At 46.9% G+C, this 23,357-nt stretch overlaps 2 protein-coding genes across 2 annotated transcripts in view; both read left to right on the top strand.

Annotated features, from left to right (window-relative positions):
- Positions 1–5,918, top strand: part of ERGIC1 (endoplasmic reticulum-golgi intermediate compartment 1) — a 104,730-nt gene extending 98,812 nt beyond the window's left edge. The window contains exon 10 of the mRNA XM_059174318.1: positions 3,964–5,918. Within this exon, the coding sequence (XP_059030301.1) occupies positions 3,964–4,071 (108 nt within the window). The 3' untranslated portion in view covers positions 4,072–5,918. The remainder of the gene's footprint in view (positions 1–3,963) is intronic.
- Positions 5,919–13,125: 7,207 nt separating this feature from the next.
- Positions 13,126–21,118, top strand: RPL26L1 (ribosomal protein L26 like 1). The gene is given in 6 exon segments (XM_059174319.1): positions 13,126–13,193; positions 13,195–13,221; positions 13,223–13,289; positions 19,931–20,071; positions 20,752–20,804; positions 20,806–21,118. Coding segments are annotated over 6 exon segments (426 nt in total). The 3' UTR covers positions 20,876–21,118.
- Positions 21,119–23,357: the final 2,239 nt, after the last annotated feature.

Here is a 23,357-nt window from a genome sequence, read left to right on the forward strand (position 1 = left end):
GGGGATGAGGTAGAGTCTTGGGGAGATTGGAGAGCTCCCTGACTGGCGAAAGCATGGAAACAACCTCTGGCCTAGGTACTCTGCCCCCGAGAGATATGCTTCATCACAAACACTTCTTGGCACTTAGCTGAGGAAATATCCTGTTGAAGTCTCAGCTACCCTATCTGTAGAATGGGCCTTTGCAGGTGCTTAAGACCTGGGCCACTGCAAAGAATCTGTGTGTGGTGCCTGGGACACCTTTGCTGTCCTGTCTTTCTAGAAATCGGCTTGTTCTCAACTCAAAGAGCCAAGTAGAAAAAGGAAAATTGAGACCCAGAGGCTGGCTCTGGGAACTAGGTGGTATTTGATCCATTGTTCTTCTTAGAATGGGTCTCAGATCTTCAGAACATCTCAGATCTTAGCGACAAGGTCAGAGCCTTCTGGTCAATGGCAAGATTAGACTAGGTATTCTTTACTGAGCACCTACTAAATGCTGGGAGCTCCAGAGGTATTTCCTGCAGTAGGACAGATGGCAGGGCTAGGGGTGTTTTCCCTGTGTCGTAGATGGGAAAAGCTGAGGCCCGGGAAGGCTCTCCCGAGCTAGAGTAGGTGAGGGATAGCCTCGACTCGGCTTCCCAAGGCTGAGAATTTTCTGCCACCACGGCAGACCCTCCAGCACTCACCTCATCCTCCCCATGCTCAGGGCCCCCTGCTCCAGTGAGAAGGTATACAATTGGCTTTGTCCTCACTTTTACTCATTTCTATTCATGTTGGCACATCCCTGCAGGTCAGCAAGGCGCAGGGCCGCCATCATGCCTCTCAGCAGCCCTTTCCTTAGATGTTGTTGAGATCTGCTCTACAGATGTGGTGAAGCCTGTTATCTTGCCCTCACCACCGTATAGCCTATGTCCAAAGACAGACACCCTAGCTGGTGCAACCTCGTGGCTTCAGGTATTTCTCTGTGTTCTAGACGTAGGAACTGTGGCCTTCTTGGGACCCAAGGCGGCCATGACGGGCAGTGCCTTGGACAGTCTGGATGTAGTCACCTCTTGGGGTCGGGGTTTGTGTGGTCCTCCCCCGCCATGTCAGAATCCAGGATTCCATGTCAACACTACAACTTGAGAGTACCCCGGGACCCCTCTCCTCATGACCATGGCCTCACCTCACACCCGTCACTGCCTGCGAATAGGAGCATGTCAGGAAGGCCTGAGCTGGCTAACGGCAGAACAAGGAAAGCAAGGGGCCATAGCAGCATCAAGCAGGTAGCTAGGTTTCTTTCAGCCTTTGAGGTGCCTCGCTCCACCCGGGAATGTACCAGAAATCCCCCTCCTCATCTGACTGGGGAGCAGCACCTTCAACAGACGTCAGATAATGGGAGTTGTGCTGCTGAGCTGGGCTATACTGGGAGATACATATGAAGCTTCTGCGGGGCCTCGCCAGGCTCAGGCTAACACTCACTCCGGTGGGGTCAGTTGGTTGGTGGCTTGTGTGCACCAGAGCCCCAGCCTCCCTGCAGTGGTGCGTTTCTTGGGTACCTCAATGCGTGTGTCTTCTCCTCTGGCCCCTGGCTGGCCCAAGGGGAAGGAGGCTTCAGACCGGGCGCCAGGTGTCTGTGAATCATTGGCACCCTCGGGTTCCCAAGTGTGTGTGTGTGGTTATAGGGGGTGGAGTGTGCATGTCTACGTGTGTGGGGTTTTTTGTTGTTGTTTTTATTATTTGCTTCATTGCACTTAAGTCACCATTTCCTCTTCTCTGATCCAAGCTCTAAAAGCATTCTGCGGTGTAAAATCTCCTATCACCTGACCCACTCTACAGAAATAAACCAGCTGCCCTGCCGTCATCTTCCATGAAAAGTGCCCCTGCGTCATGCTCTGAGGCTGGCAGGGAGAGGCTGTGCCTGCTGAAAACACTTCATAATAATCCCCCCAGCGCCCCCCATCCTCTCTGCTCCCTGGGGGGCTGCTCCGGTTTCTTGGGCTGTTATTACTGGAGTGCCAGCTGCTCCACTGTAGCCCGTCCATGCAGACCCACTCCATCTGTCATGGGCCTCACAGGCCTCTGCTTAACTCATCTCGTAGAAATATCATTTTAAAAATAAGCACGAGATCGATTGGCACTTCCCTCTCACTCCACAGTGTCTCCTGGCCTCCTCTGCTTGGCACCGGAGGGTCTGTGAAGGCATGGCCATCTCTCAGAGTCATCCAGGGGTCGAGTGTCCCTGGCTGGCCGGCCACCCCATGGTGCCCCCACAGAGGTCTCAGGAGCCCTCTGGGACTGATCCACTGGGCTTCCTCTGAGGCCTGTGGTCCTTGAAGTGCTCCTCAAATAGGGTAGGGGGGAAAGGGTGAGAGCCCTGGAGGCGGACAGATGTCACTCTGCCATGCACTTGCTGTGTGACCTTGGAAAAGTGATTTCCGTGTCTGGGCCCCCCAGATGCATGCTTGAGGCATAGCACATGGGGCGTGGGTCATGTGGTTCTTGTGGATTGCATCACATATGCGCTCAAGAGGGGGAATAAATTTAAAGTTGCCTTGTCAGCTTCTTTGATCTGCCATCGTCTCTACTTCGATTCTTTTATGGAACCAGAAAGCAACTGATAGGCCAGAATATTTTGAGTGAAATGTAGCCTTACTTCGATGTGTCACAAGTGGAGCCCTGACAGCTTCACAGCAAAGTTAGTCATTTGGTTTGGTGAAGGAGCTTCGTGCCTGAGAAGCGGCAGTGTGTCATGCTAAGAGTGCAGACTCCGGAGTTTTGAACTTTCAGTTTGACCACTAATTACTGTGGTATTGGACCAAACAATTCTATGTCCCTGGGCCTCAGTAGCCTTGGCTGTCACATACATAGAAGAGTAGGGCTTGCGAGGGTTGGCCTGGGGATTCAGGAGGGAGGTAGGAGGGATGAAGCCCTCCAGCCCTGCCTGGCACAGAGAAAGTGCTGTGTGAGCTGTTTTGTCATGCAGGAAGTCATAAGCTACAGACATGCCACAGGTGACATTCCTCATCATCCCCCCTTCTCCAGCAGTTCTTCACTGGGGGGTGGTTTTCACCTCCAGGGGACATGTGACAGCGTCTGGAGACATTGGGGTTGTCACGACAAGAGGGAAAGGCTCTTCTTGGCATCTCCTGGGCGGAGGCATGAAGTATGCTCATCTAAGTACTTTGGCGCACAGGACAGCCCTCCTGTGGTCATGAATTTTCTGGTCCCCAAAGCAAATAGAGCCATAAGAAGGTCTGCCCTAACATGAGCTCTCTGGTAGCATGAGGCCCCCCATGCTCTGTAGCGCTTGCCTTGGTTGTAAGTTTGTATTTGTCGGTATGGTCATTTGGTTACTACTCAGCCCCCTGCTACAGTGCATGCTTGGGAGTGAGAGGTTTATTTCTCGCTCCAGTCCCTCCAAGCCGGTGCTGCCTCTTCAGCCCCTCCCAGATCTCTGTCACAGGCCTGGCCCTGTCAGATCTGGGTTCAAGTCCCAGGATTGCCACTTCCTGGCTGTGTGACCTTGGGCCAGTGCCACTGCCTTTCTGAACCTCCACTCCTTCGTCTGCAAGTGGGATTGTAAAAATCTGCTAAGTTTAGAGTGAACATTAAGACTACAGACTCCAGGGTGAAGACATAATGAGTTCAAGTCATAGCTCTGCTGCTTCCTGTGTGAACTTACCTAATGAAACCCCTGTTTCCTCATCTATGAAATGGGTCTAATAATCCCTTCCTCATTTGGGTTAATAAGGGATTTAAAGGAGCTGATAATAATTATTTTTATTATTAGTGAATTCACCCACCAGTAAGTAGGTTTTTGGTTTTTTTGTTTGTTTTTTGTTTGTTTGTTTGTTTGTTTGTTTTTGAGACCTGAGTATATTCTTGACCCCATTAGTTATGGGGCAGAGTGTCTGTACTTGTCAAGCTCATCATCTCGTGATCTGGGAGAGGGCTGGCCTGGCACTCCATCCAGCTCTGACCTCTGAACTCCTCCCCCCCTTTCAGATCTGTGCCATCATCGGTGGGACCTTCACTGTGGCTGGCATTCTGGACTCCTGTATCTTCACAGCCTCGGAGGCCTGGAAGAAGATCCAGCTGGGCAAGATGCATTGACGACCCACCCGGCCCCATGGCCAAGGACCCAGGGAGACCGCCAGCCCTGCTTCCGGCGCCCTGTCTCCTCCTGCCCTCTTATCTGGCCCAGGATCTGGCTGCATCCCAAAGTGGGGGTTGGAGGAGGTAGGGGGTGGCTCACGGTTTTGCAGCTACCTCTTTTCCCCATCTTTAATTTTAGGTGAATTATACTGCCTGAAGTTGTGGTGCCCCAGGGAGGTACCCTTCCTGGGAAGCCCCAAGACCAGAGTCAGGCAGGGTGGGTTCGGGGATATTGGGGACCACTCCCAGGAAATCTGCAGTCCCTTCCTTCTTAGGGGAACAGCCCAGAATCCATGTTGACCAGCTCTCGGCCAGGCTTTGACAATCTTGAAGCTCCCACCATTTGGATGCACCAATCCCTTCGTTTCTCCCCTGGGCAACCAGCCCAGAGATCAGGGCTCTCTGCTTTGGGTCACGCTGCCCAAAGGTGCCTGCACTCGGCACCTTCAAAAAAGGATGGTACTTCCCAGATGAGCCCCTGAGATATGGCACCAGAGATAGAACCCTCTCTTTGGCTCTATCCCTTCTTGCCCATCCCAGAGCCCAGGCTCAAGTCCCTTACCCCCACCCATTTCTTTTTCTTCTGAGAAGCAGATGCCCAGTTGTTGGGCAGCAGCGGTAGAGACTCGGATCTGCCCATTGGAAACTGGGCGGGTGGCGAGTCCCCCTTTCTCTTCCCCTTGTTTCTCTGCACCACCACCCCACCAATGTGCCTCAGCCCCTGTGCTGTGTGAAGAGCATCTCTTGGTGGAGGGGCTGGTTTTAACTGGGGAGTATCCTTTGAACACCAGACATGGTTCGTGCACTTATTTCCAGACAGAAAGCATCCTTCTCTGTAGCCCTAAGATAATCATGTCTCACCATCTGCCACACGGTTGCCATCAACTGGTAAGGCTTTTGGTTGGGGGGAGCAAAGCAGACCAGTCCTTCTCCTGTCTTTGGATGGCTATCTTCCAGATTCCCGAGGGGTGCACAGTGTTTGGACTTCTTTGTAGTTCCCTTATGGCCTGCTCGCCATTGAGTTCCCCCATCAGGGGCCACCCACCAACACAACATGTTTCTGGTCCCTAGGGCAGCTCCATGGTCTCCCTCACTTGCTCCTGAGCTGGGTTCCTCCCCTGCTGCTCACCCCCATCCTTCCCCTCTTTAGTCCTGAAAGGGAGCGGCCATGGTCCAGGCGTGAATTCCACCCAGGGAATTTTAGGTATGCCCTTGTGTCCCCGGGGAGAGAGCCGCCTGCCTCTTTTCCATTTATATCAAGATTGTTTGCATACTTTTGTAATTAAGGGGAGTGTCTGGTAGAAGTTTTTAAATTATCTATATGGATAGCTCAAGTCTCTGCCATTTGTGATTTTTGGCTCTGGATTGCAATTAGAAAAGTGTCCCAGTCTGCATACAAGTTGACTGATGTGAGTGTAAACTGCATTTGGTTGTCTCTGGTATCTGTGGCCACTTGGATGGATTTTATTTTATTTTTTTCTTTTCCATATTCTGTTCCCCAGTTACTGAAAGGAGTCTCTTCGGTGTGTGGATGCCTGCACCTGTAGAGGGGTGGGCAGGGTGGGGCAGGGAAATGTATGGCATGCACATGAGTTGAAATTCTACTTTTATGCTTTTTCAAAAAAAAAAAAAAAAAAACGAAAAACAAAAACAAACTCTTGAGGACATGGGGTATGTCAGTTTCCTATGGAAGAGACACCTCTGACCCGTTATTCTTATAAACAATCTCAAGGGGGGAAAATGGTTTAGTTCTCCCCCCCGCCTCCTTGGGCTCAAATAGATTAAAAGGCTGATTTTCAGAAGTATTGCTGCGTATTTCTTTCTACTTGATTGAGGCTGGCTGGCCTCGAGGCTGGGATCATAGTCAGAAGGGAATTTAATTTTAGAGGAGAAAATTTGAGAAATGTGGAAATGATCTGTGAGGATGATCAGAAAGTCAAGACCTCTTAGAGCCAGCCCTTCCTTTATTGAATCCCTACAGAATATGCCTGGATCTGCCAGCTTCTAGCTGTGTGGGCCCAGGCCAGGTCCTTGCCACTCAGTGCTCCTTTCTTTCTCAGGTGAAAATGGAGAGCATAATAAAACAGTCTCACAGGGCTGTTGTCAAAATCAAATCTATAATATGTGCAAGTAACTCCTACTGGCTCAGAACGAGCTCATATATGCAGAAAAGGGTTACGTGGCAAATCTTCAAAAATGGTAATTGTTTCATATAGGTATTCTGAAATAGGATCTACTCTCTTTGAGAACAGGGCTGACTGTTTTCCCACAGATTTGAACCAAGGGCTGCGTAAATAAAAAGTATTTCATAAACTCTTCTCGATTTCCAAGGATCTGGCATTCCTTGTTCAGCCTTCAGCTCAGCAAAGGGAGACCACCATCAGCTATGAGAGGGAGAATGTACAGAGCTATTTACTGTCCTGCAGTCCAGTCCTTCAAGGCCCTTGCCTGGAACAGCACAAATGCGGGTCATTCATCAGGGGTGAATGTGAGAGTGAACCAGTCTGCAAGAAACTCTTCACTGATTCTCCCCATTCTCTCCTTAGCATCCCAATACTAGAGTTACTGTGACCTTCAGAGCTAGAGGTCAAGAATAATATGCCTACTGGTAGTCAAGCATGTGTTCCCAAACCTGCTTATGCCAGCTGTGCTTTATGCTGTAGCGCTGTGACTTAGCTAACCAGTGAGATGGGATTGAAAAATGAAGGATTCTGGTCCAACAATTGCATACTTTGCAGAGACCTGATAATAGTGAGTTGCCACCCCTTCCCCACAATGCTCCCGAATTAGATATGAGCTGAAAAGACTTGGAGCAGGGGCAGGGGGTGGTGCAGAGGGGATGTCCTTGAGGATTCCACATTCACGTGGAAAAGGTCTCAGTTCTCACTCCACGTTAAAGTCACCCAAAACTGGAACTCTTGGGTTGATTTATGTAAGGACGAGGGTTTATGCAAGGAAAGTGAAGATGAACTCCGACAGTTTCTCAATGATAAACCCTTGCCTCAAAGGGTCAAAAGATGGGTGAATGTTTTTAAGTGGACATAAAACGTGTAAGATATGTGTCCTTTTTATGATTTCTCTGCTAAACCAATTCTTTCAGTTGTCTAAGCAGGAGCAGATTATGATGTTTTTGTGTAAGAGGATTTCTCAATCAGGGATTATAGCACAGACTCATAGAGGCGGTGGTCAGAGGTCAGGGACTGTGCTAGGTCAGGCAGTGGAGAGGGGTTGCAGTCACACAGGAGGGGAAGTTACAGAGATGTATCAGGGAAGAGAGCACCTCAAGTCCTGCAGCCCATGCTGCTTGGTGGGGGGGTAGGGAGGAGGTACCACAGAGCAGGTGTGAAGCTTGGGAAGAAGTGGGATGTAGCAATGGCGCTTATAAGGGACAGCTGTCATTCGTTTTTATTACTTTATGTCACAGATTCGTTTTTGATTCTTGCCAGAAACAAAGAGACACATTTTCTCACTGAGACAGGCCACCGCTGGTCCTAATCCCTTCTTAAGAAATTGGCTCATTAGCGGCTCCAGGAGATAGCTGCCGCGGTCCAGGAATGTGAGAGGGGAACTGCGTGAAGGAGAACATTCCCCCAAGAGCTTTTTCCCTCCCCAGCAGTTGTCTTGGGCCAGTCATGTAGTGATGAGGTCGTGCACTTGATTCTGACCAAAATAAGTTATTATTATCTTCACTCTTGTAGAAGTAGCTACCAACGGCTGGGCATTCTCCACACGCCAGGCAAGGAGTGAATGTTCAGGCTTCGTCTTTCCCAGCCCTCACAGCCATCCTACCCTCCCCGGTGGGTATTCCCTCCTTTGTACAAAGGACAAAACAGATTGAGTAACTTTTCTCCATCACACAGCCAACAGGTGGTAAAGTTGGAATTCAAATTCATATCCACCTCACCCCAGGGTTATGAAGAACTGTATGGTTCTGCCTCAGTCCCCAAGAGCATCTTATCCACCTCCAAAGAGGGGAACTGACCCCCACCCCACAAAAAAGGGGAAATTGAAAGTGGTGAGGGTACTTTTGTTTTTGTTTTCTTCCTTTTTAATAAGCCTGCAAGGGAAGTTAAATTGAACATTTGGGGATCCTCTTAAAAATGTAAGGCCCTAAAACATTTTAATTACACAAATGATACATGCTTATGGCCCCATTGGAGGAAAATCGGAAAAGAGCAAAAAAGAGAAAAAAGGAAAAATTAAAGTGAGCCCTGATTCCACTAATCAGAGGTGATCATTAACATTGTAGCGATATCCTTCCATAAACAAAATGGAATCGTGCTATTATAATTATTATTATTATGTTATTATTAGTTTACACTTCAGCACAATAGACCTCATCCTATATCAATTGACTATAGGTCTCATCGTTATCTTTATTGGCTGCAAGATAACAATAAGCATATTGAGTATCTAATGGTGGATTGTGTTCATCCTCTGCTCCCGTCTCATTCAGAACCTATTTGCGGCGCTTGGCTGGCTCAGTCAGTAGAGCATGCGACTCTTGATCTCAGGGTGATGAGTTCAAGCCCCATACTGGATGTGGAGCCTACTTAAAAAAAAAAAAAAAAAATTAAAAACAAAATCATTCAGAACCTGTTTTTTTTCTTTTTCCTTTAAAGATTTATTTACTTGAGAGCATGCAAGAGTGTGGGCATGGGTGTAGGTAGGGACAAAGGGATAGAGAGAGAGAATCATGGAGCGGACTCCCTGATGAGCAGGGAGCTTGAGTTGGGGCTCAGTCTCATGACCCTGAAATCATGACCTGAGCCAAAATTAAGAGTGGAACATTTAACTGACTGAGCCACCCAGGCGCCCCACAGAATCTGTTGTGTTTTTTTTTTTTTTTTGAACCAGTAAAATGAACAATTCAGAGGATTGTTTACCAGATTAAATAATGTGACATTTGTAAAACTTAGCACAAGGCCTGACATTAAGTGCTCAGCCAAGTAAGATTAGCCATTACTATTCAGTAATTTCTACCATTTATTAAGTGCTTACTTTGTGCCAGATATCATGCTAGGGATTCATTTAATCCTGGCACCAAACCAATGAGGTAAATACTATTAGTCCCATTTTTCTGATGAGGTAAGTGAGTAACCAAGAGGCTAAATATCTTACCCAAAGCTACCCAGCCAGGAAGTGATGGAGATCCAAACCCAGGCTACGAGAATCAGGGCTCACATATTTCCCCACTATACCACATTCTGCCTCAGACACAAAAATATTCCCCAGGCATTTCCTCTGTGCTAGCAGTGTCCTTGGCCCCTGAGTTCTGTACCAGTTGCTGTGCATGCTTCTAAGGGTAGACATGAGGCAAGATAGTAGCCTATCCCACCAACCCTCATTAGAGTGGCTCTCAAGATCTTAACTGGTTATGTCATTGCACCTGTCTTCATTTTACTGAGTGTGGGGTGAGGGGTGTAAAGAAACACCTCCCTGTGGGGCACCTGGGTGGCTCAGGGGGTTAAGTCTCTTCCTTCGGCTGGTGTCATGATCTTAGGGTCCTGGGATTGAGCCCCGCATCAAGCTTTCTGCTCAGCCGGGAGCCTGCTTTCCTCTCTGTCTCTGCCTGTTTCTCTGCCTACTTGTGATCTCTCTCTCTGTCAAATAAATAAAATCTTTAAAAAAAAAGAAAGAAAGAAACAAACAAACAAACAAACTCCTGCCCTGGGAGATCATAAACATAACTTGATTATCCTGGGTTGTAACGGTCTGTCCTCATGGTGACCTATAATACTGGGAGTTTAAAGTTGAGCTGATAGACTCAGGTATTCCAAAATGACTACCATAGTGGCTTAGTTTACACTTCCATCACCTCCACAATTGCCATTTCTTTTTTGTGGTGAAGGCATTTAAGATCCTCTTTTCTTAGGCTTCTCGCCTACCCCCCAACCTCCTCACTCTGGGAGCCTGACGGCCTTTCGATTGCTATTGCCTCAATAAGTTTCACACCGCTTACCCTGCTGCCATAGCTTCTCCAAACAGCCGAGGTGTTGGCCATTGTCCCTAAGTCTGAGAGCCAGAAGTTTCCAACACTGCGCGCGTGCGGGAGCGGGGTGGAGGGTTGGGGGGGGGGGGCGGTCTGGAATTAGACCTAAAATAGGACCCAGCAGGTTCAGGGACCATGGCAGATGCCCGGGTTCATCATGAGTATGAATAAATGCTGGTGTTTAACAAGTGTATCACCATATTCCTGAAGACACTAATAAACGGAGAGCAGGGGACCTGCCCGAGTCTGGCAAGACAAGCTCTTCTCTGAATTTCAGGGTGTCCCTCCGTTAACTGAGCACCACAAAACGTTCTGTCTGCTATGTGCCACAAAGTAGGAGCTCGATACATGTGAACTGAATGAATGAATCAATTCTTTTGATAAATGAGTCGATCCCACACTGGGAGTCACCCCCACAGCCAGACCTTTCATTTCCAGTAGCCTAATTAGCCTTTTTAGTACGTGGGGCGGGGGCCGCCCCTGGGGGCGGTCTTCCCGTGAGGGAAGGCGGAGTGCGGATACCACTGGGCGGGGCGCGACGAGCAAGCGAAGGGCACCAGCCAGAGAGCGCAGACTCCGGAGGGCAGATTCTGGAGGGGAGGGCAGAGCAGGGCAAGGCAGGGCAGACTCCGGAGGGCAGGGTAGGGCAGGGCAGACTCGGGAGGGCAGGGTAGGGCAGGGTAGGGTAGGGCAGGGCAGACTCGGGAGGGCAGGGTAGGGCAGGGCAGACTCGGGAGGGTAGGGCAGACTCAGGAGTGCAGGGCAGACTTGGGAGGGCAGGGCAGGGCCGCACTAGCCTGCAGGTGAGATCCTGCTTCAGAGTCTGGGGGGAGGGTCCCCCCCCCCCCCAAGGTACGCGGAATGTGTTTACATCAAACAGAGAGCTTACAGTTTGTGTCACTGGGACTTAATAGCCAAGGTCTGAAAGTGAGGACTCACGGATGTGAGGCCCCAATGTAGGGCTGTCCTGGAGCAAGCCCCTCTTCTTTCATTAGGAATAACGGCTTACTGTAAGTGAATTCTAAACATTCCCAACGGACTAACTCATTTAACCCTCATATCAACTGTATGAGTCACCTGCTAAGATCATCCCCATTTCACAGATGAGAAAACTGAGGCTCAGAAACATGGAGGCATCTCCCCAATATCCAGCCACATGAAGAGGCACTTGGGTCCAGGTCTGATTCTACAACCCCTCCCCAGTAATGTGGGAAACAAAGGCAGAAGAAAAATTATTAGATTTCCTTACTACTCACAGCCCACCGGCAAGTCTTTAAACAGGCAGAGTGACATTTCTCTAGGGACTCAATTGCCTCGATGTTAATACTTTGCTGAGAGCAAAAGGCAACCTTAGCCCTACCCCCAGGATCCTGTAAGTCTACTTCAACATATAAAAATTGCTTTGGAGACTTCCTTTATCTCTACCCCTCTCCCCCACAAGACGGGTGTTGGTTATCATTCCCCAAGCATAAGGCCCACTATATACAGCTGAAGGGTCTCATGACTAAGGTTTTATTAGTCAAAAAATGAACTTTCCCTCATAATATCTAGGCCCCTCAAGGTCCTGGTAACCTTGCTTCCAAAAAAAAATTTTTTTTAAGATTTTATTTATTTATTTGACAGACAGAGATCACAAGTAGGCAGAGAAGCCGGCAGAGAGGGAGGAGAAGCAGGATCCCTGCTGAGCAGAGAGCCTGATGCGGTACTCCATCCCAGGATCCTGGGATAATGACCTGAGCCGAAGGCAGAGGCTTTAACCCACTGAGCCACGCAGGTGTCCCACTTCCAAAATTCTTTAGAGACTTATGCTACCCCTGACCCCCTCCAAGCTTGAAAGTTTATAATCGGCCATTCCTCAGGACTCCAGTGCAGCTCTTTCTGCCCATGGGTTCTGTCCTTGTGCTTTAATAAAATCACCTTTTTGCACCAAAGACATCTCAAGAATTCTTTCTTGGCTCTTGGCTTGGAACCCCAACCTTTTCCCTCCATCACCCAGAAGGACTAAAACACTGGGGGAAAGTTTTGCAAGGCCAGGCTGTTGGTTCTCACAATCTCCAAACATTGTTGCACCTCAAAATCTTTGGGTGGGCGGGAGGAGGGGACTGCTTGCTTTAAAACCTGGACCTATCACTGCCTGGTTTCAAAGGACTGTGATGGATCACAAAAATTTGCATTTTGAACAAGCTTCTCTGATTTTGAAGGAGCAAGTCAGCGGACTGCGTTTGGATCATCATGAATGCCCAAAGCATCCAAAAACTAACATTTCACAGCTAAATCACCTCAAGGGAGGGTAAGAAGAGGCAAAGAAAGAGTTTGGAATAAGAAAGAGACTCTAGTGAGTCTATTTTTAAGACACTAGTAGGTCTCTAATGCAGGCCCTAGAGAAGTATGCCTCTTCTCCCCAGCGGAGCCAACTCTTCGTGGGTCCTAGCGGGACCCCGGATGCCCCACAGCCCTGAACTGGCCCCCTTGGAATGGGGCGCTGCGATCCCACCCCAAGTCGCAGGGGGCGCCACCCAGTCTCGCTCCGACGGGAAGGGGGCTCCGCTTCCTTTCTTCGCTTGCGCGCCAAGGAAGCCCTCACTTCCGGCCTTGCGCGTTCAGGGCCCGAACCTAACGGGCGCTAAAGGTGAGTAGAGGGTGGTGTTTTGTCCGAGAGAGAAGCTCTCCGCCCTGTGGATCCTTCCCCCACGTTCTGGAAGGATCTCTTTGCGTGACTTCCGACTCGGCATTCTTGTCCTGCTCGAATCTTCGTCCCACAGTCAGCCTCGAGGTCCCAGTGCCGCCCTCTTCCTATGGCCCCTCTGGTCAGGCGGGCACTCCCCAAGCTTGCCTTACTCTGTAACACCCAGACCCTTCGCTTCCCCGATTCTCCTCCTTCAGTCACCTCCACCCGAGGCCACCTCCGGCAGAGTCCCTGTGCAGCGATGGGGAGGAGTGTCTTGGGTGGAGAGCAGGCCCTGGTACCCAACTGAGCACCCTCCTCCTCCTTCCCACGCCTCTCTTTGCAGACGGTCAGCATGAAGTTCAACCCCTTCGTTACCTTGGACCGCAGCAAAAACCGCAAACGCCACTTCAATGCGCCCTCGCGTGCGCAGGAAGATCATGTCTTCCCCACTCCAAGGAGCTGAGGCAGAAGTACAACGTTCGCTCCATGCCCATCCGCAAGGACGACGACGTCCAGGTTGGTCTCCCTCAGGCTCTCGTTACCCAGCTGCGTGTCGCTCTGGTGCCGCCTAAGAATGTCATGTGCCCTAGGACGTAGGGAAGTTGTAGATTTTCATGCCCTCAGGACCCTGGCAATTAATGTTACCCGGCAGATGTATCGGACTGGAGATGGAGCCTACAGCCACCAATGTGCCTACCCGGCTTAACGTAGAGCTTTCAGATGCAATCCCTTAATAATAATGACTGGTGTTTTGTTTTTTTTTTTTAAAGATTTTCTTTATTTATTTGACAGATCACAAGCAGGCAGAGAGGCAGGCAGAGAGAGGAAAGGAAGCAGGCTCCCTGCTGAGCAGAAAGCCCAAACTCGGGGCTCGATCCCAGGACCCTGGGATCATGACCTGAGCCAAAGGCAGAGGCTTTAACCCACTGAGCCACCCGGGTGCCCCCATAATAATGACTGTTTAAGAAAAGTTGTATACTAGTCAAGCAAAACTTTGCTTTTAGATTTAGTCCCCTGGCTGCAAGTTTCCCAGGCATTGCTCAGGGTGGCTCTTGGGAACCAGATTCTCCGGGAGAAAGTGCCATGATAACGAGGAATGTTTCTGTAGTATTGGGTTTAGCAGGGGCTGGGCGTTGGGTGGTACTGGATTTGGCAGAGAGACTAGGGAAGCAGCAAGTCGGAGGCATGAACTTATGAAAGAGAACAATCCTTGTGAGAAAGTGAAGCTGTCTTGTTCTTCCTAGAGCTTCGGATGTGTGGTAAGAAAGAGAGAGCGAGGGATGACTGATTGAGGGGGTAGATTAACTCCTTGGAGTAGTATTGAAGGGACCAGGCACTGTTCTAGACACTAGCAGTAAGCAGGACTGACTAGGCACCTGTCGCATGGAGCTCAACATTTTAGAGCAGGGATTCCCAGCTTCAGCACTGCTGACATCTTGGATAGGATAGTTCTCTGTTGTGGGGAGCTTTCCTGTGCATGGTAGGATGTTTAGCTGCATCCCTGACCTCTCCCCACTAGATGCCGGTAGTACCTCCTCACATTTGTGACAAACAAAAACATTTTCAGGTGTTGTCAAAGGTCCCTGGGGACCAAATTCACCCGTCCCTTTCCCCTAATTGAGAACCATTGTTTTAGAGAATGAAATGAGGGTAAGGCTACGGGATTTGGGGTATCTTCCAGGGCACTGGGATGCTTTGAGGAACATTTTGAGGAGAAGCTTGAAACCAGGGGATAATTTGGCCTGAGGGAATGACAGGAATAGAGTGGGAAGAATAGTTGAGAGGTATGTTCAACAGTTACTTCTCTTCTGGGTCCTTCCCATCAGACGTGTTCTAGAATGGGGGAATTGCAAATGCCTAGAAGGGCTAGGTAGGCAAATTAAAAAAGAGATATTGGCTGATGGCAAGAAAAGAGCAACTGGAAAGCTCATGCCTCATTTAAAGAAAATTGTCGTGTACCTTCAGCCCACCGCTACCATGGGAAATGCAGGCTTCCTATTGTCAGATTCTTGATTTTGCAAGAAAACTGGAAAGTTTAGATTCTCTTCCAGGCCTCCCATTTCCTTCCAGCTACTACTACAGAGTAGTAGCTGCCCTACTCAAAAGTTTACTCAAAAGACTTGCCTACACTTCCTCACCTCCCCATTTATGCCTAGACCCTCTCCAGCCTGATCTGTATCTCACTACCTAATAGAAGGCTGCTTTCGGCTGAGATCACCAGTAACCTATTTGTGACTAAATCCAGTGGACCCGGACGCCTGGGTGGCTCAGTGGGTTGGGGCCTCTGACTTCGGCTCGGGTAGTGGTCCCAGGGACCTGGGATCAGCCCCACGTCGGGCTCTCTGCTCGGCGGGGAGCCTGCTTCCTCTTCTCTCTGCCTGCTTGTGATCTCTTTCTGTCGGATACATAGATAAAATCTTTAAAAAAATAAATAAATAAATACAGTGGACACATCTTGGTCTCATGCTTGACTTTTTCAGCAGCATTTGGCATAGGTAGCACTGCCTTCTTGAAATAGTCTGACTTTTTGGTTTCCGTGACGGTTCAGGCTCAGTTTACTTTTGACTTCTCAGATTCCCTTGCTCGTCTCCTCTGATCTCTGAATGCTGGAGTTTGTCAGGGTGTGCACGTGGTCTAATATCTCATCTTGCATACATTGCCTCCCTGGGTGATAATACCTATTCCAAGATCTAAACGTCTGCCCTGTGCTAACAAGTCCCTTTTTTATATCCCAGCCCAAACTACTGTCCAGAGCACAGGCCTGTAGATCTAACTACGTATGCAAACCTCATAGTCGTCTCAAGCTTTCAGTCTGGAAGTACTCTTGACTGGAACACTGTCTCTAATCTGCTTTTCCTCCCATCTTTCACATTTCAGTAGGCAACATTTTTTCACTTGCCTGTGTCATAAACCTTTCAGTTCTCCCTAATGTCTCTCTCTTCCTAACCCATGTCTAATCTCTTACTTAATTTTGTTGATTCTGTCTCTAAAATAAGTCTTAATTCTGACCATTTCTTTACATTTCCAGTTTTAGTTCAAGACACTCCAGCTTTCACTCTTACCTTGGTCAGGTATTCTTCACAGAGGGGCATTTTTTGCAAATTAGATTCTGCTTAGAACCTATCATTGGTGCTGGACTGCTTACTATAAATCTAAAATCATTGACAGCAAGGCCTCGTGTGTCCCAGTCCTGGTCTGCTTGCCCAGCCTCGTTTCAGCCTGTTATGCCTCCACATGCTCTGTTCTTCAGACACACTGGCCTTTTCATGTCCTTAAATATGCTTTGATCTTTCCTCCCTCAGGGTCTTTGCCCAGAAGGCTCCCTTTGCCTGGAGTGCTCTTCCTTCTCCCCTTTACCTGACTTCTCATTCTCAAATGTTATATGTCAGTTGCCCAGAAAAGCCTTCCCAGATACATTAATCAACATGGTATCATTACACCTTTTACATATATTTGCTTCCTGGCAGTGAATACAATTTGATTTTATTTCTTTTTAAACTGAGGCGTACTGGGTCCACCTTTAGCTGCTGGAGCTCGTCTTCCTCCCAACCATGTACCCCGACATCCGCCTGTGCCAGCACCTGTCTGCGCTCACCCTGCTCCCTGAGTCCAGGATCCAGGTGTGGTTCCAGAACAGGCGTGCCAAGTTAGGGCATCACAGCTGGAAATACTTTCAACCTTCAGCCAGCTCAGCGCTTTGACTCCACCACTCTGTTCGTGAAACTGAAGCAAAATGATTGAAGTCCCAGCTGCCTTTTGAGATAATGTAAACTGCCCGCCGCATCTCAACAAGGTTGGATAGCATCTCTGCCCTAGCTCTCAAGGTTAGAATTTTAAAACCTATTCTCTGTAGACACTGATTGAAAGCTGGGCTCATGAGAGGAACACGACTTTTCTGCCTTTGGGAACTCTTGAGGATTCTAGGCGAGTTCAGGATAAGCTCAGAGGAGCCAAGACTGACAGCCAAGGAGACACACACCAGATGTCTGTCCTTTCTGGCTTCTATATTAAGGCCATATCAAGGTCCTCCTTGATGAGGGCTGGCCGGTTCTCTGGCCTATGAAGCTCCTTCACTTTTTGCTGGTGAACCTTTACTCTCGCTTAGTTCTTCTTTCTCTGCAGCACACTACTCCCCCACCCCTTGTAATTGCGGCATTTATTTTGACCTGTGCACCTTTAGATCAGGACATTCAATTTGGTTTGAATTCCTGCTCCTTCTTGCCAGTTCTCTTATTTTGGGGGTTGGTTTTTTTAGAACTCATTATCTTCTTTGCAAGGACACTTCAGCTTGGCCCTGCTTTGTCTTGTGCTTGGCAGCTCCCTCCTTCCCATGCTTCCTCCAAGATGGTATGCTTAACCTTCTCTAACCCATCTCCTTCTTCATCATCCTGTGCCCAGGAGTGACTGCTTTTTTAATGCAGCCTGTCATCTTTACATTCATTTGTAGCTCCAGTTATTCTGTATCCGGATTATTTCAAGAGTCCTTGCCTCTAGCTTCTCAATTTCTTACAGATTACTGTCTTTAGAAATCTGTAGTAGCCTCCATTTGCTATCAAATGATGGAAGCCTTTTCGTTCCTGTCCCAGACGACTAAATGATCTCTCTAGCTAGCAGGGCAGTTTTGCAGATCTTATGGTCACCCATGCACAATGTATGTCTGTCCCAGAGCCACTCCTTTCCATTTCGGAACCAAATGAATACCTTTCTCTTTCACAACACTTGTGATCTCCGCCCCGCCCCCTTCTGTAGTCTGAAACTTTATGTAATCATGATTTTGTACCTGTTAACTTCAGTCACTCCAACATTCCCCTTAGCTCTTATTATTGTACTTCTGTACAACGTCAGTGAATTATTAAATGATTCCACAAGTGAAAAATAAATAAAACTGAGTCATGATTTACATATGGTAAAGTGCACAGGTGAGTTTGGGCAGATGAAAAGCCATGTTGCCATCACCATAGTTAGGATCCAGTAAGTTTCTGTGTGCCCTACTCCAGTTAGTGATTACATATTTGCCTGTTTATTGGTTAACTGCTTGTTACCCATTACATTAAGATGAAGCCAGAGAATTTCTCTTTTTTGTTGCCTGACCTCAGTGACCTATCTCTGGTGAATTCATTATCTTTACGTAAATAGCTTCCATCCCTCTGTTCCACTGGAAGCACACTAGCCGTGATCACCAGTGACCAGCCTGTCACATTTGTTCCTTTATCCTTCTTCTAGATGACCATTCCTTGACATTCTTTCCTTGGCTGTAGTACCCCACATTCCCCCAGTTACCCATTTTCTGTGGCCACTTCAGTCTTCCTCATAAGCCTTTCCAAAATGTTGGCTTTCCTCAGATTTCTACAGTCTGCCCTCATACCACAAGCTCCCTGAACAAAATTAGGCTCTGAGTTGCCATCTTTGGAGGACTCCCAGGTCTTCATTGTGGACCCATTTGGTCTTCCAGCTATGATTGGAATTCTGCACTAGAATATCACGATACACTTCAAACTCAGCATGGTCCCAACTATACTGTTTTCTCCTAAAATGTTTCTTCCTGGGGCGCCTGGGTGGCTCAGTGGGTTAAGCCTCTGCCTTCAGCCCAGGTCACAATCTCAGGGTCATGGGATCGAGCCCCACATCGGGCTCTCTGTTCAAAAGGGAACCTGCTTCCCCCTCTCTCTCTCTGCCTGCCTTTGCCTACCTGTGATCTCTGTCAAATAAGTAAATAAAATCTTAAAAAATTAAAAATAAAATGTTTCTTCCTCCATGTTCCATGCCTCTGGGAAAGGCATATTCATCCATCCAGTTGCTCAGCCAGACTCTGGATACCGTCTTTGCCTCTTCTCCTTCCCCTTTCCAGGCCAGCGGGGTTAGTTTTGTCCTAGCCCTCTCCTTGCTGGGTCTAGTGTTTGTCCAGTTCTCTTTAATCAGGGTGTTCCTTTGGACTTAATTTATTAATCTCTTTCTTCAGTCTTGATGATGTTGGTCAAGAGGGACTTTTTCACACACTTTTCCATGTGAGAGTCTCTGGTCATATAGAGTGGTGGATTTTCAGTGACGCATGGCTATTCTCTCTTTAACCTGAAAATCACCTTAGTAAGTAAGCCGAATAATCTAAGTAGACATTTTAGGAGTGTTGAGATAGTCTAGCGTTTTATATGTGGTATTTCCTTCATGTTTCTTAAAATCAGCATCAACTCTATTGTGGCTCCTGTTGAATAGGCTTGTGCCTTCAGAGAAACCATACTCTAGTTGGTCTTGAATAGTGTTGGAGTGTGAGTAAGATTTTTAGTGTGTGAGAAGAGCCCAAGAGATTTAAATTTAACATTTTAATTTTTTTCTGACTGTAAAATATTTGTGTTAATTATAGAAATCTTAAAATTTGGGGACACCTGGGTAGCTCAGTCAGTTGAGTATCTGACTCTTGATCTCAGCTTAGGTCTTGATTGCAAGGTTGTGAGCTCAAGCCCCACACTGAAAAGAAAATCTTGAGATTTGGAAGAATGATACATTTCTTTAAAAGTCATTCATAATCCTACTTCCTGGCAACCATTATTGACACTTAAGATACATTTCCATTCCATTGTGTTATATGCCATATACCTGAAACATATGCATACAACATTCACACTGTATTTCATATGAAGCTTTGTTTTCTTTTTTTTTTTCCCTAAAGATCCTATCATGAGCATTTTCCTAGGTCATAAGTTATTTTTCGAAAGCACAGATTTTAAATGGTTGCAGGAGAGTCTCAGTAGAGTATCTTTAACCATCCTCCATTTAATCCCTTGAGAATGATTATATTTTTTCTTTCTTAAATTTTACTTCCTTTTATTTAACTGAGGTAGAATTGATATATAAGACTGTTAGTTTTGGGTGTGCAGTGGTTATACTTTTTTACTCTCAGGACTAGTTCTGTGGTGGCTATTCTAGTTCAAGGAATTTTTTGTTTCAGATAAGAAAGAAATTCAGGTGAAGAATTTTAACCTGACTTAGAACAATACAGACCAGATTTATAGCCAACAAATAGCTGACTTTTGACTGCTAGGGTTAATCTGCTTTTGTGCAAGAAGTTACATGTTAGTCTGTGTATTCCTGATAATTAGTTTCTTCATGGTGACATTCACATGTTAGAATGGGGAGGAATTCTCTTTTGTGTTTTCTTTTAGATGGTTCGAGGACACTACAAAGGTCAGCAAATTGGCAAGGTAGTCCAGGTGCACAGAAAGAAGTATGTCATCTACATCGAGCAGGTGCAGCATGAGAAAGCTAATGGTACAACTGTCCATGTGGGCATTCACCCGAGCAAGGTATGGCCTGGGACCGGGCAGTGGTAGCAGCTCTGTAGCTGCTTCTAGAGGGAAGTCAGGCAGGCTTGATCTGTTCTTTGGCCTAGTGATACCTTCAAGGACCCAGATTCTTTTCTTGTCTGTTTTGTCATCCTTGGTGAAGGCTCTGTGTTCGAGCAGGTTGCAAGAGGGTTCCAGGTATTGTGGGCATCACTTTGCTACCAGGTGATGTCCAGGGGGAGAAGAGCGACCGTCTGTTCCTGTGGCCCTCACGCCCACCTGGTGGAATAGACTGTTCTTCATTTGTACTCCTATTTACTCCTATTTCATGCACTGTATTATACGGTCTTTCTCCTCCACACTTTGAGGTAGGGGCCGAGTGGTGAGGGTCTTTCTTATTCTTATGATCTATGATACAGTAGCTGGTCAGAATGCAGAAGTTTAAAAAACAACATATTTTGCTGACCAAAGGGTGATAGACGAAGGAGAAACATGTTGGTGGTATAATTTTCCCAGCTTAAACAATATTTGATATCACTAAACTATCTAACTGGTTCTCTTAGGAGTCAGGGGTAGGAGGGTGGGTAGCAGAAGGAACCCAGACTGCTATTGTTTGGAAAAGCTCTTTGGTAGAAAATAATTATAAATTCTTTTCTTAAAAAAAAATAAAATAAAAGATCTGTTTTCTTACTCTAAAACAGGTGGTTATCACCAGGCTAAAGCTGGACAAAGATTGGAAAAAAATTCTCAAACGCAAAATCTCGACAGGTCGGAAAAGAGAAAGGCAAATATAAGGAAGAACTTCTTGAGAAAATGCAGGAGTGAACATAACCTGTTGTGCAAGCATGGTTTACCTGTAGACCTTTAGCCTGGTGTGTGTTCCTTTGAAACTTTTCAAGATGTCTGCCAAACATTTCCTCTTCTTCATGTTTTGCTGTTGATAATGTAGCTTTGTAAATCTGCTTTTGCTGTTTTGATTAATAATTTTTATGAATAACAGTTGAAAAGGTTTCCTGATTCCAAGGGGAATTTGCATTGTTTTATAGATAAAATTCATCTAACTATAAATCCCTTGTTGCCATTCTTTCCTATGTTTAATGTACTGAGCAGCAGAATAGCAGTGGTAGGATGGCTCTCTCCTCATGCTGGGACCCTCATGCTGATCGGGTGGACCAGAGCTCTGGTCCCTAATTCAGTAGTTTGTCCCACTCGGAGGTAGTCATGATGTCAACTGGCACGTACAAGACCTCACTGAGTGGCTGGTGCTGCTCTGCACACCTGTCTCAAGTCTGATGGATTACTCCCTGGGCCCTTGCCTCTCCCTTGTGCTCCAGCCCAACCAAGTGAAATGCAGCTCCCTGACCAGGTTACCCTTCCCAAGGTCTTGACTTTGCAAGTGCATTTCCAAATGACTGAAACATCCTTCCTCTCACTTGGAGCTGGCTAAGGAAACTGACGACAGCCTGGAGTCCAGCAAGATTTGGTTCACAGGCAGATTATGTTTGTCCTTCTGTTTTCATAATTTTACTAGGTCTGTTGCCAACATTTAAAAGTTCAGGGATTTCACAGAGAAATCCAGATCTTGTTTCATCCAGTTACATGGGTCCCTGATCTGATAACATTATTCATTGCGTGGAGTTCAGAGGCTGGCTGCTCCCCATCCAGTCTGCACCATTCGTGTCCCCAACTTGCCAGGCCCCCACTTGGCATATTGAGTTTTAGACTCCAGATCGAACTGCAACCACCCTAACGTGAGTTCGCTCCGTAGGGAGTTAGAGAGACTACACCAGGTGTTGTTATACAAAGGAAAATTTATTTGCAGCAAATAAGATCACAGGGAGTAGTTTCCAAGTCCATGACTCCCCAAGTAGGGATGAATAGTTTTGTTTGTTTTTTTTTTTTCTTAGGGTTACAATGAATATTCAGAAAGGGGAGTTTCTTCATTATACGTATATGGGCATAAGGTTGTGCACATGTCTTAAGGAAACATGCCTATGTAAACATTGTATGTTATATTAATGAGGTTCTCCTTGGGTGGGGATTTTAACATTATAATGAAGCAGAGGTAACTGTTGGGCAAGGGGAAGGGCTATGGGGCAAGCTCTGAGAGCCAATATAAACTGGTTTGGGTCTTGGGCTCCTTATCTGAGGGAAGGAATGAAGGGCCTTGCTTACCTTTGAAACAGCCCTGGGAGTTTTGCCCCTGATTTATTATTTCTGATATGGTTAGGCCATTTCCTGGCTTACTAGAATCTATTTTTGCATTCTCTTTGTTCCCTTAAAATCCTTAACTGTTGAGGTTTTGTTTTTCTCTGTAATTCTGACACCTCCTAGGAAGTTCTGCAAGAAGCATGCTAGAGCTAGAGCCAGTTAGGCATAGGTCATGGAAAATAGCTGGGCCTTAAATGACTTCTTTTTGTTTTTCTGGGGACCGCTAACTCTTTCTGCTTATGTAACTTCTAGTTACTGTTCAGGATTTAGCTCCAGACCCACATCCAAAATCCTCCCCTGGGGCACCTGGGTGGCTCATTCGGGTAAGTGCCTGATTCTTGATTTCAGCTCAGGTCTCAGACTCAAGGTTGTGAGTTCAAGCCCCACAGTGGGTTCCACACTGGGCTTGGAAGCTACTCAAAGCAAAAAAAAAAAAAAAAAAAGTAAATAAAATCCTCCCTTGCTTCAGTGATAAATTATTGATCAAAATTCATAAATGATAAAAATGCATAAAATTATAAAATGGCTTTTATGGCTCTCTAGTGGCCTGACACATTGGAGTTTCTTAGTAAATGTTGATTGAATCTGTTATTTCCCATTTTGCCCGATGAAGAAAAACGAGTTTAGATTAATTGTCCAGATCCCAGAGAACACAAGAAATAGAGTCAAGATTTGAACCCCAGCCTGACTGCATCAAAGACCACCCAAATCCCACTTTAGCGATCTATCTCTGGTGTTCTTCTTTTACCCTTTCAGCCCTGTTCTGGAGTCTGGCAAGAGGCTGGACATCTGTGGGCAGCAAGAAGAACCTATATATTTGCAGCAGTAGGGCTGCTTAGAAAAGCATTGTCACCATCTCTGCCACAGGATAGTCATAGTCTTTGCACAAGTTAACTTCCTCTGAGCTTCCATTCTCCCACAAGTAAATCAAACAGTTAATACCTGTGCTGCCTTGCTGTCTCATGGAAAATGGCAGGATCAAATCAGCTCTTTCTGAAGACTACAAATGCTAATATTGCTATTGTTTACTGGAATTATCAATTCTGACATGCATTTTGCACTGAAAGAAGTAATAATTTTTTCACACACACAAAAA

Source organism: Mustela lutreola, chromosome 5 (assembly GCF_030435805.1).
Source record: "Mustela lutreola isolate mMusLut2 chromosome 5, mMusLut2.pri, whole genome shotgun sequence".
Taxonomy (NCBI): Eukaryota; Metazoa; Chordata; class Mammalia; order Carnivora; family Mustelidae; genus Mustela; species Mustela lutreola.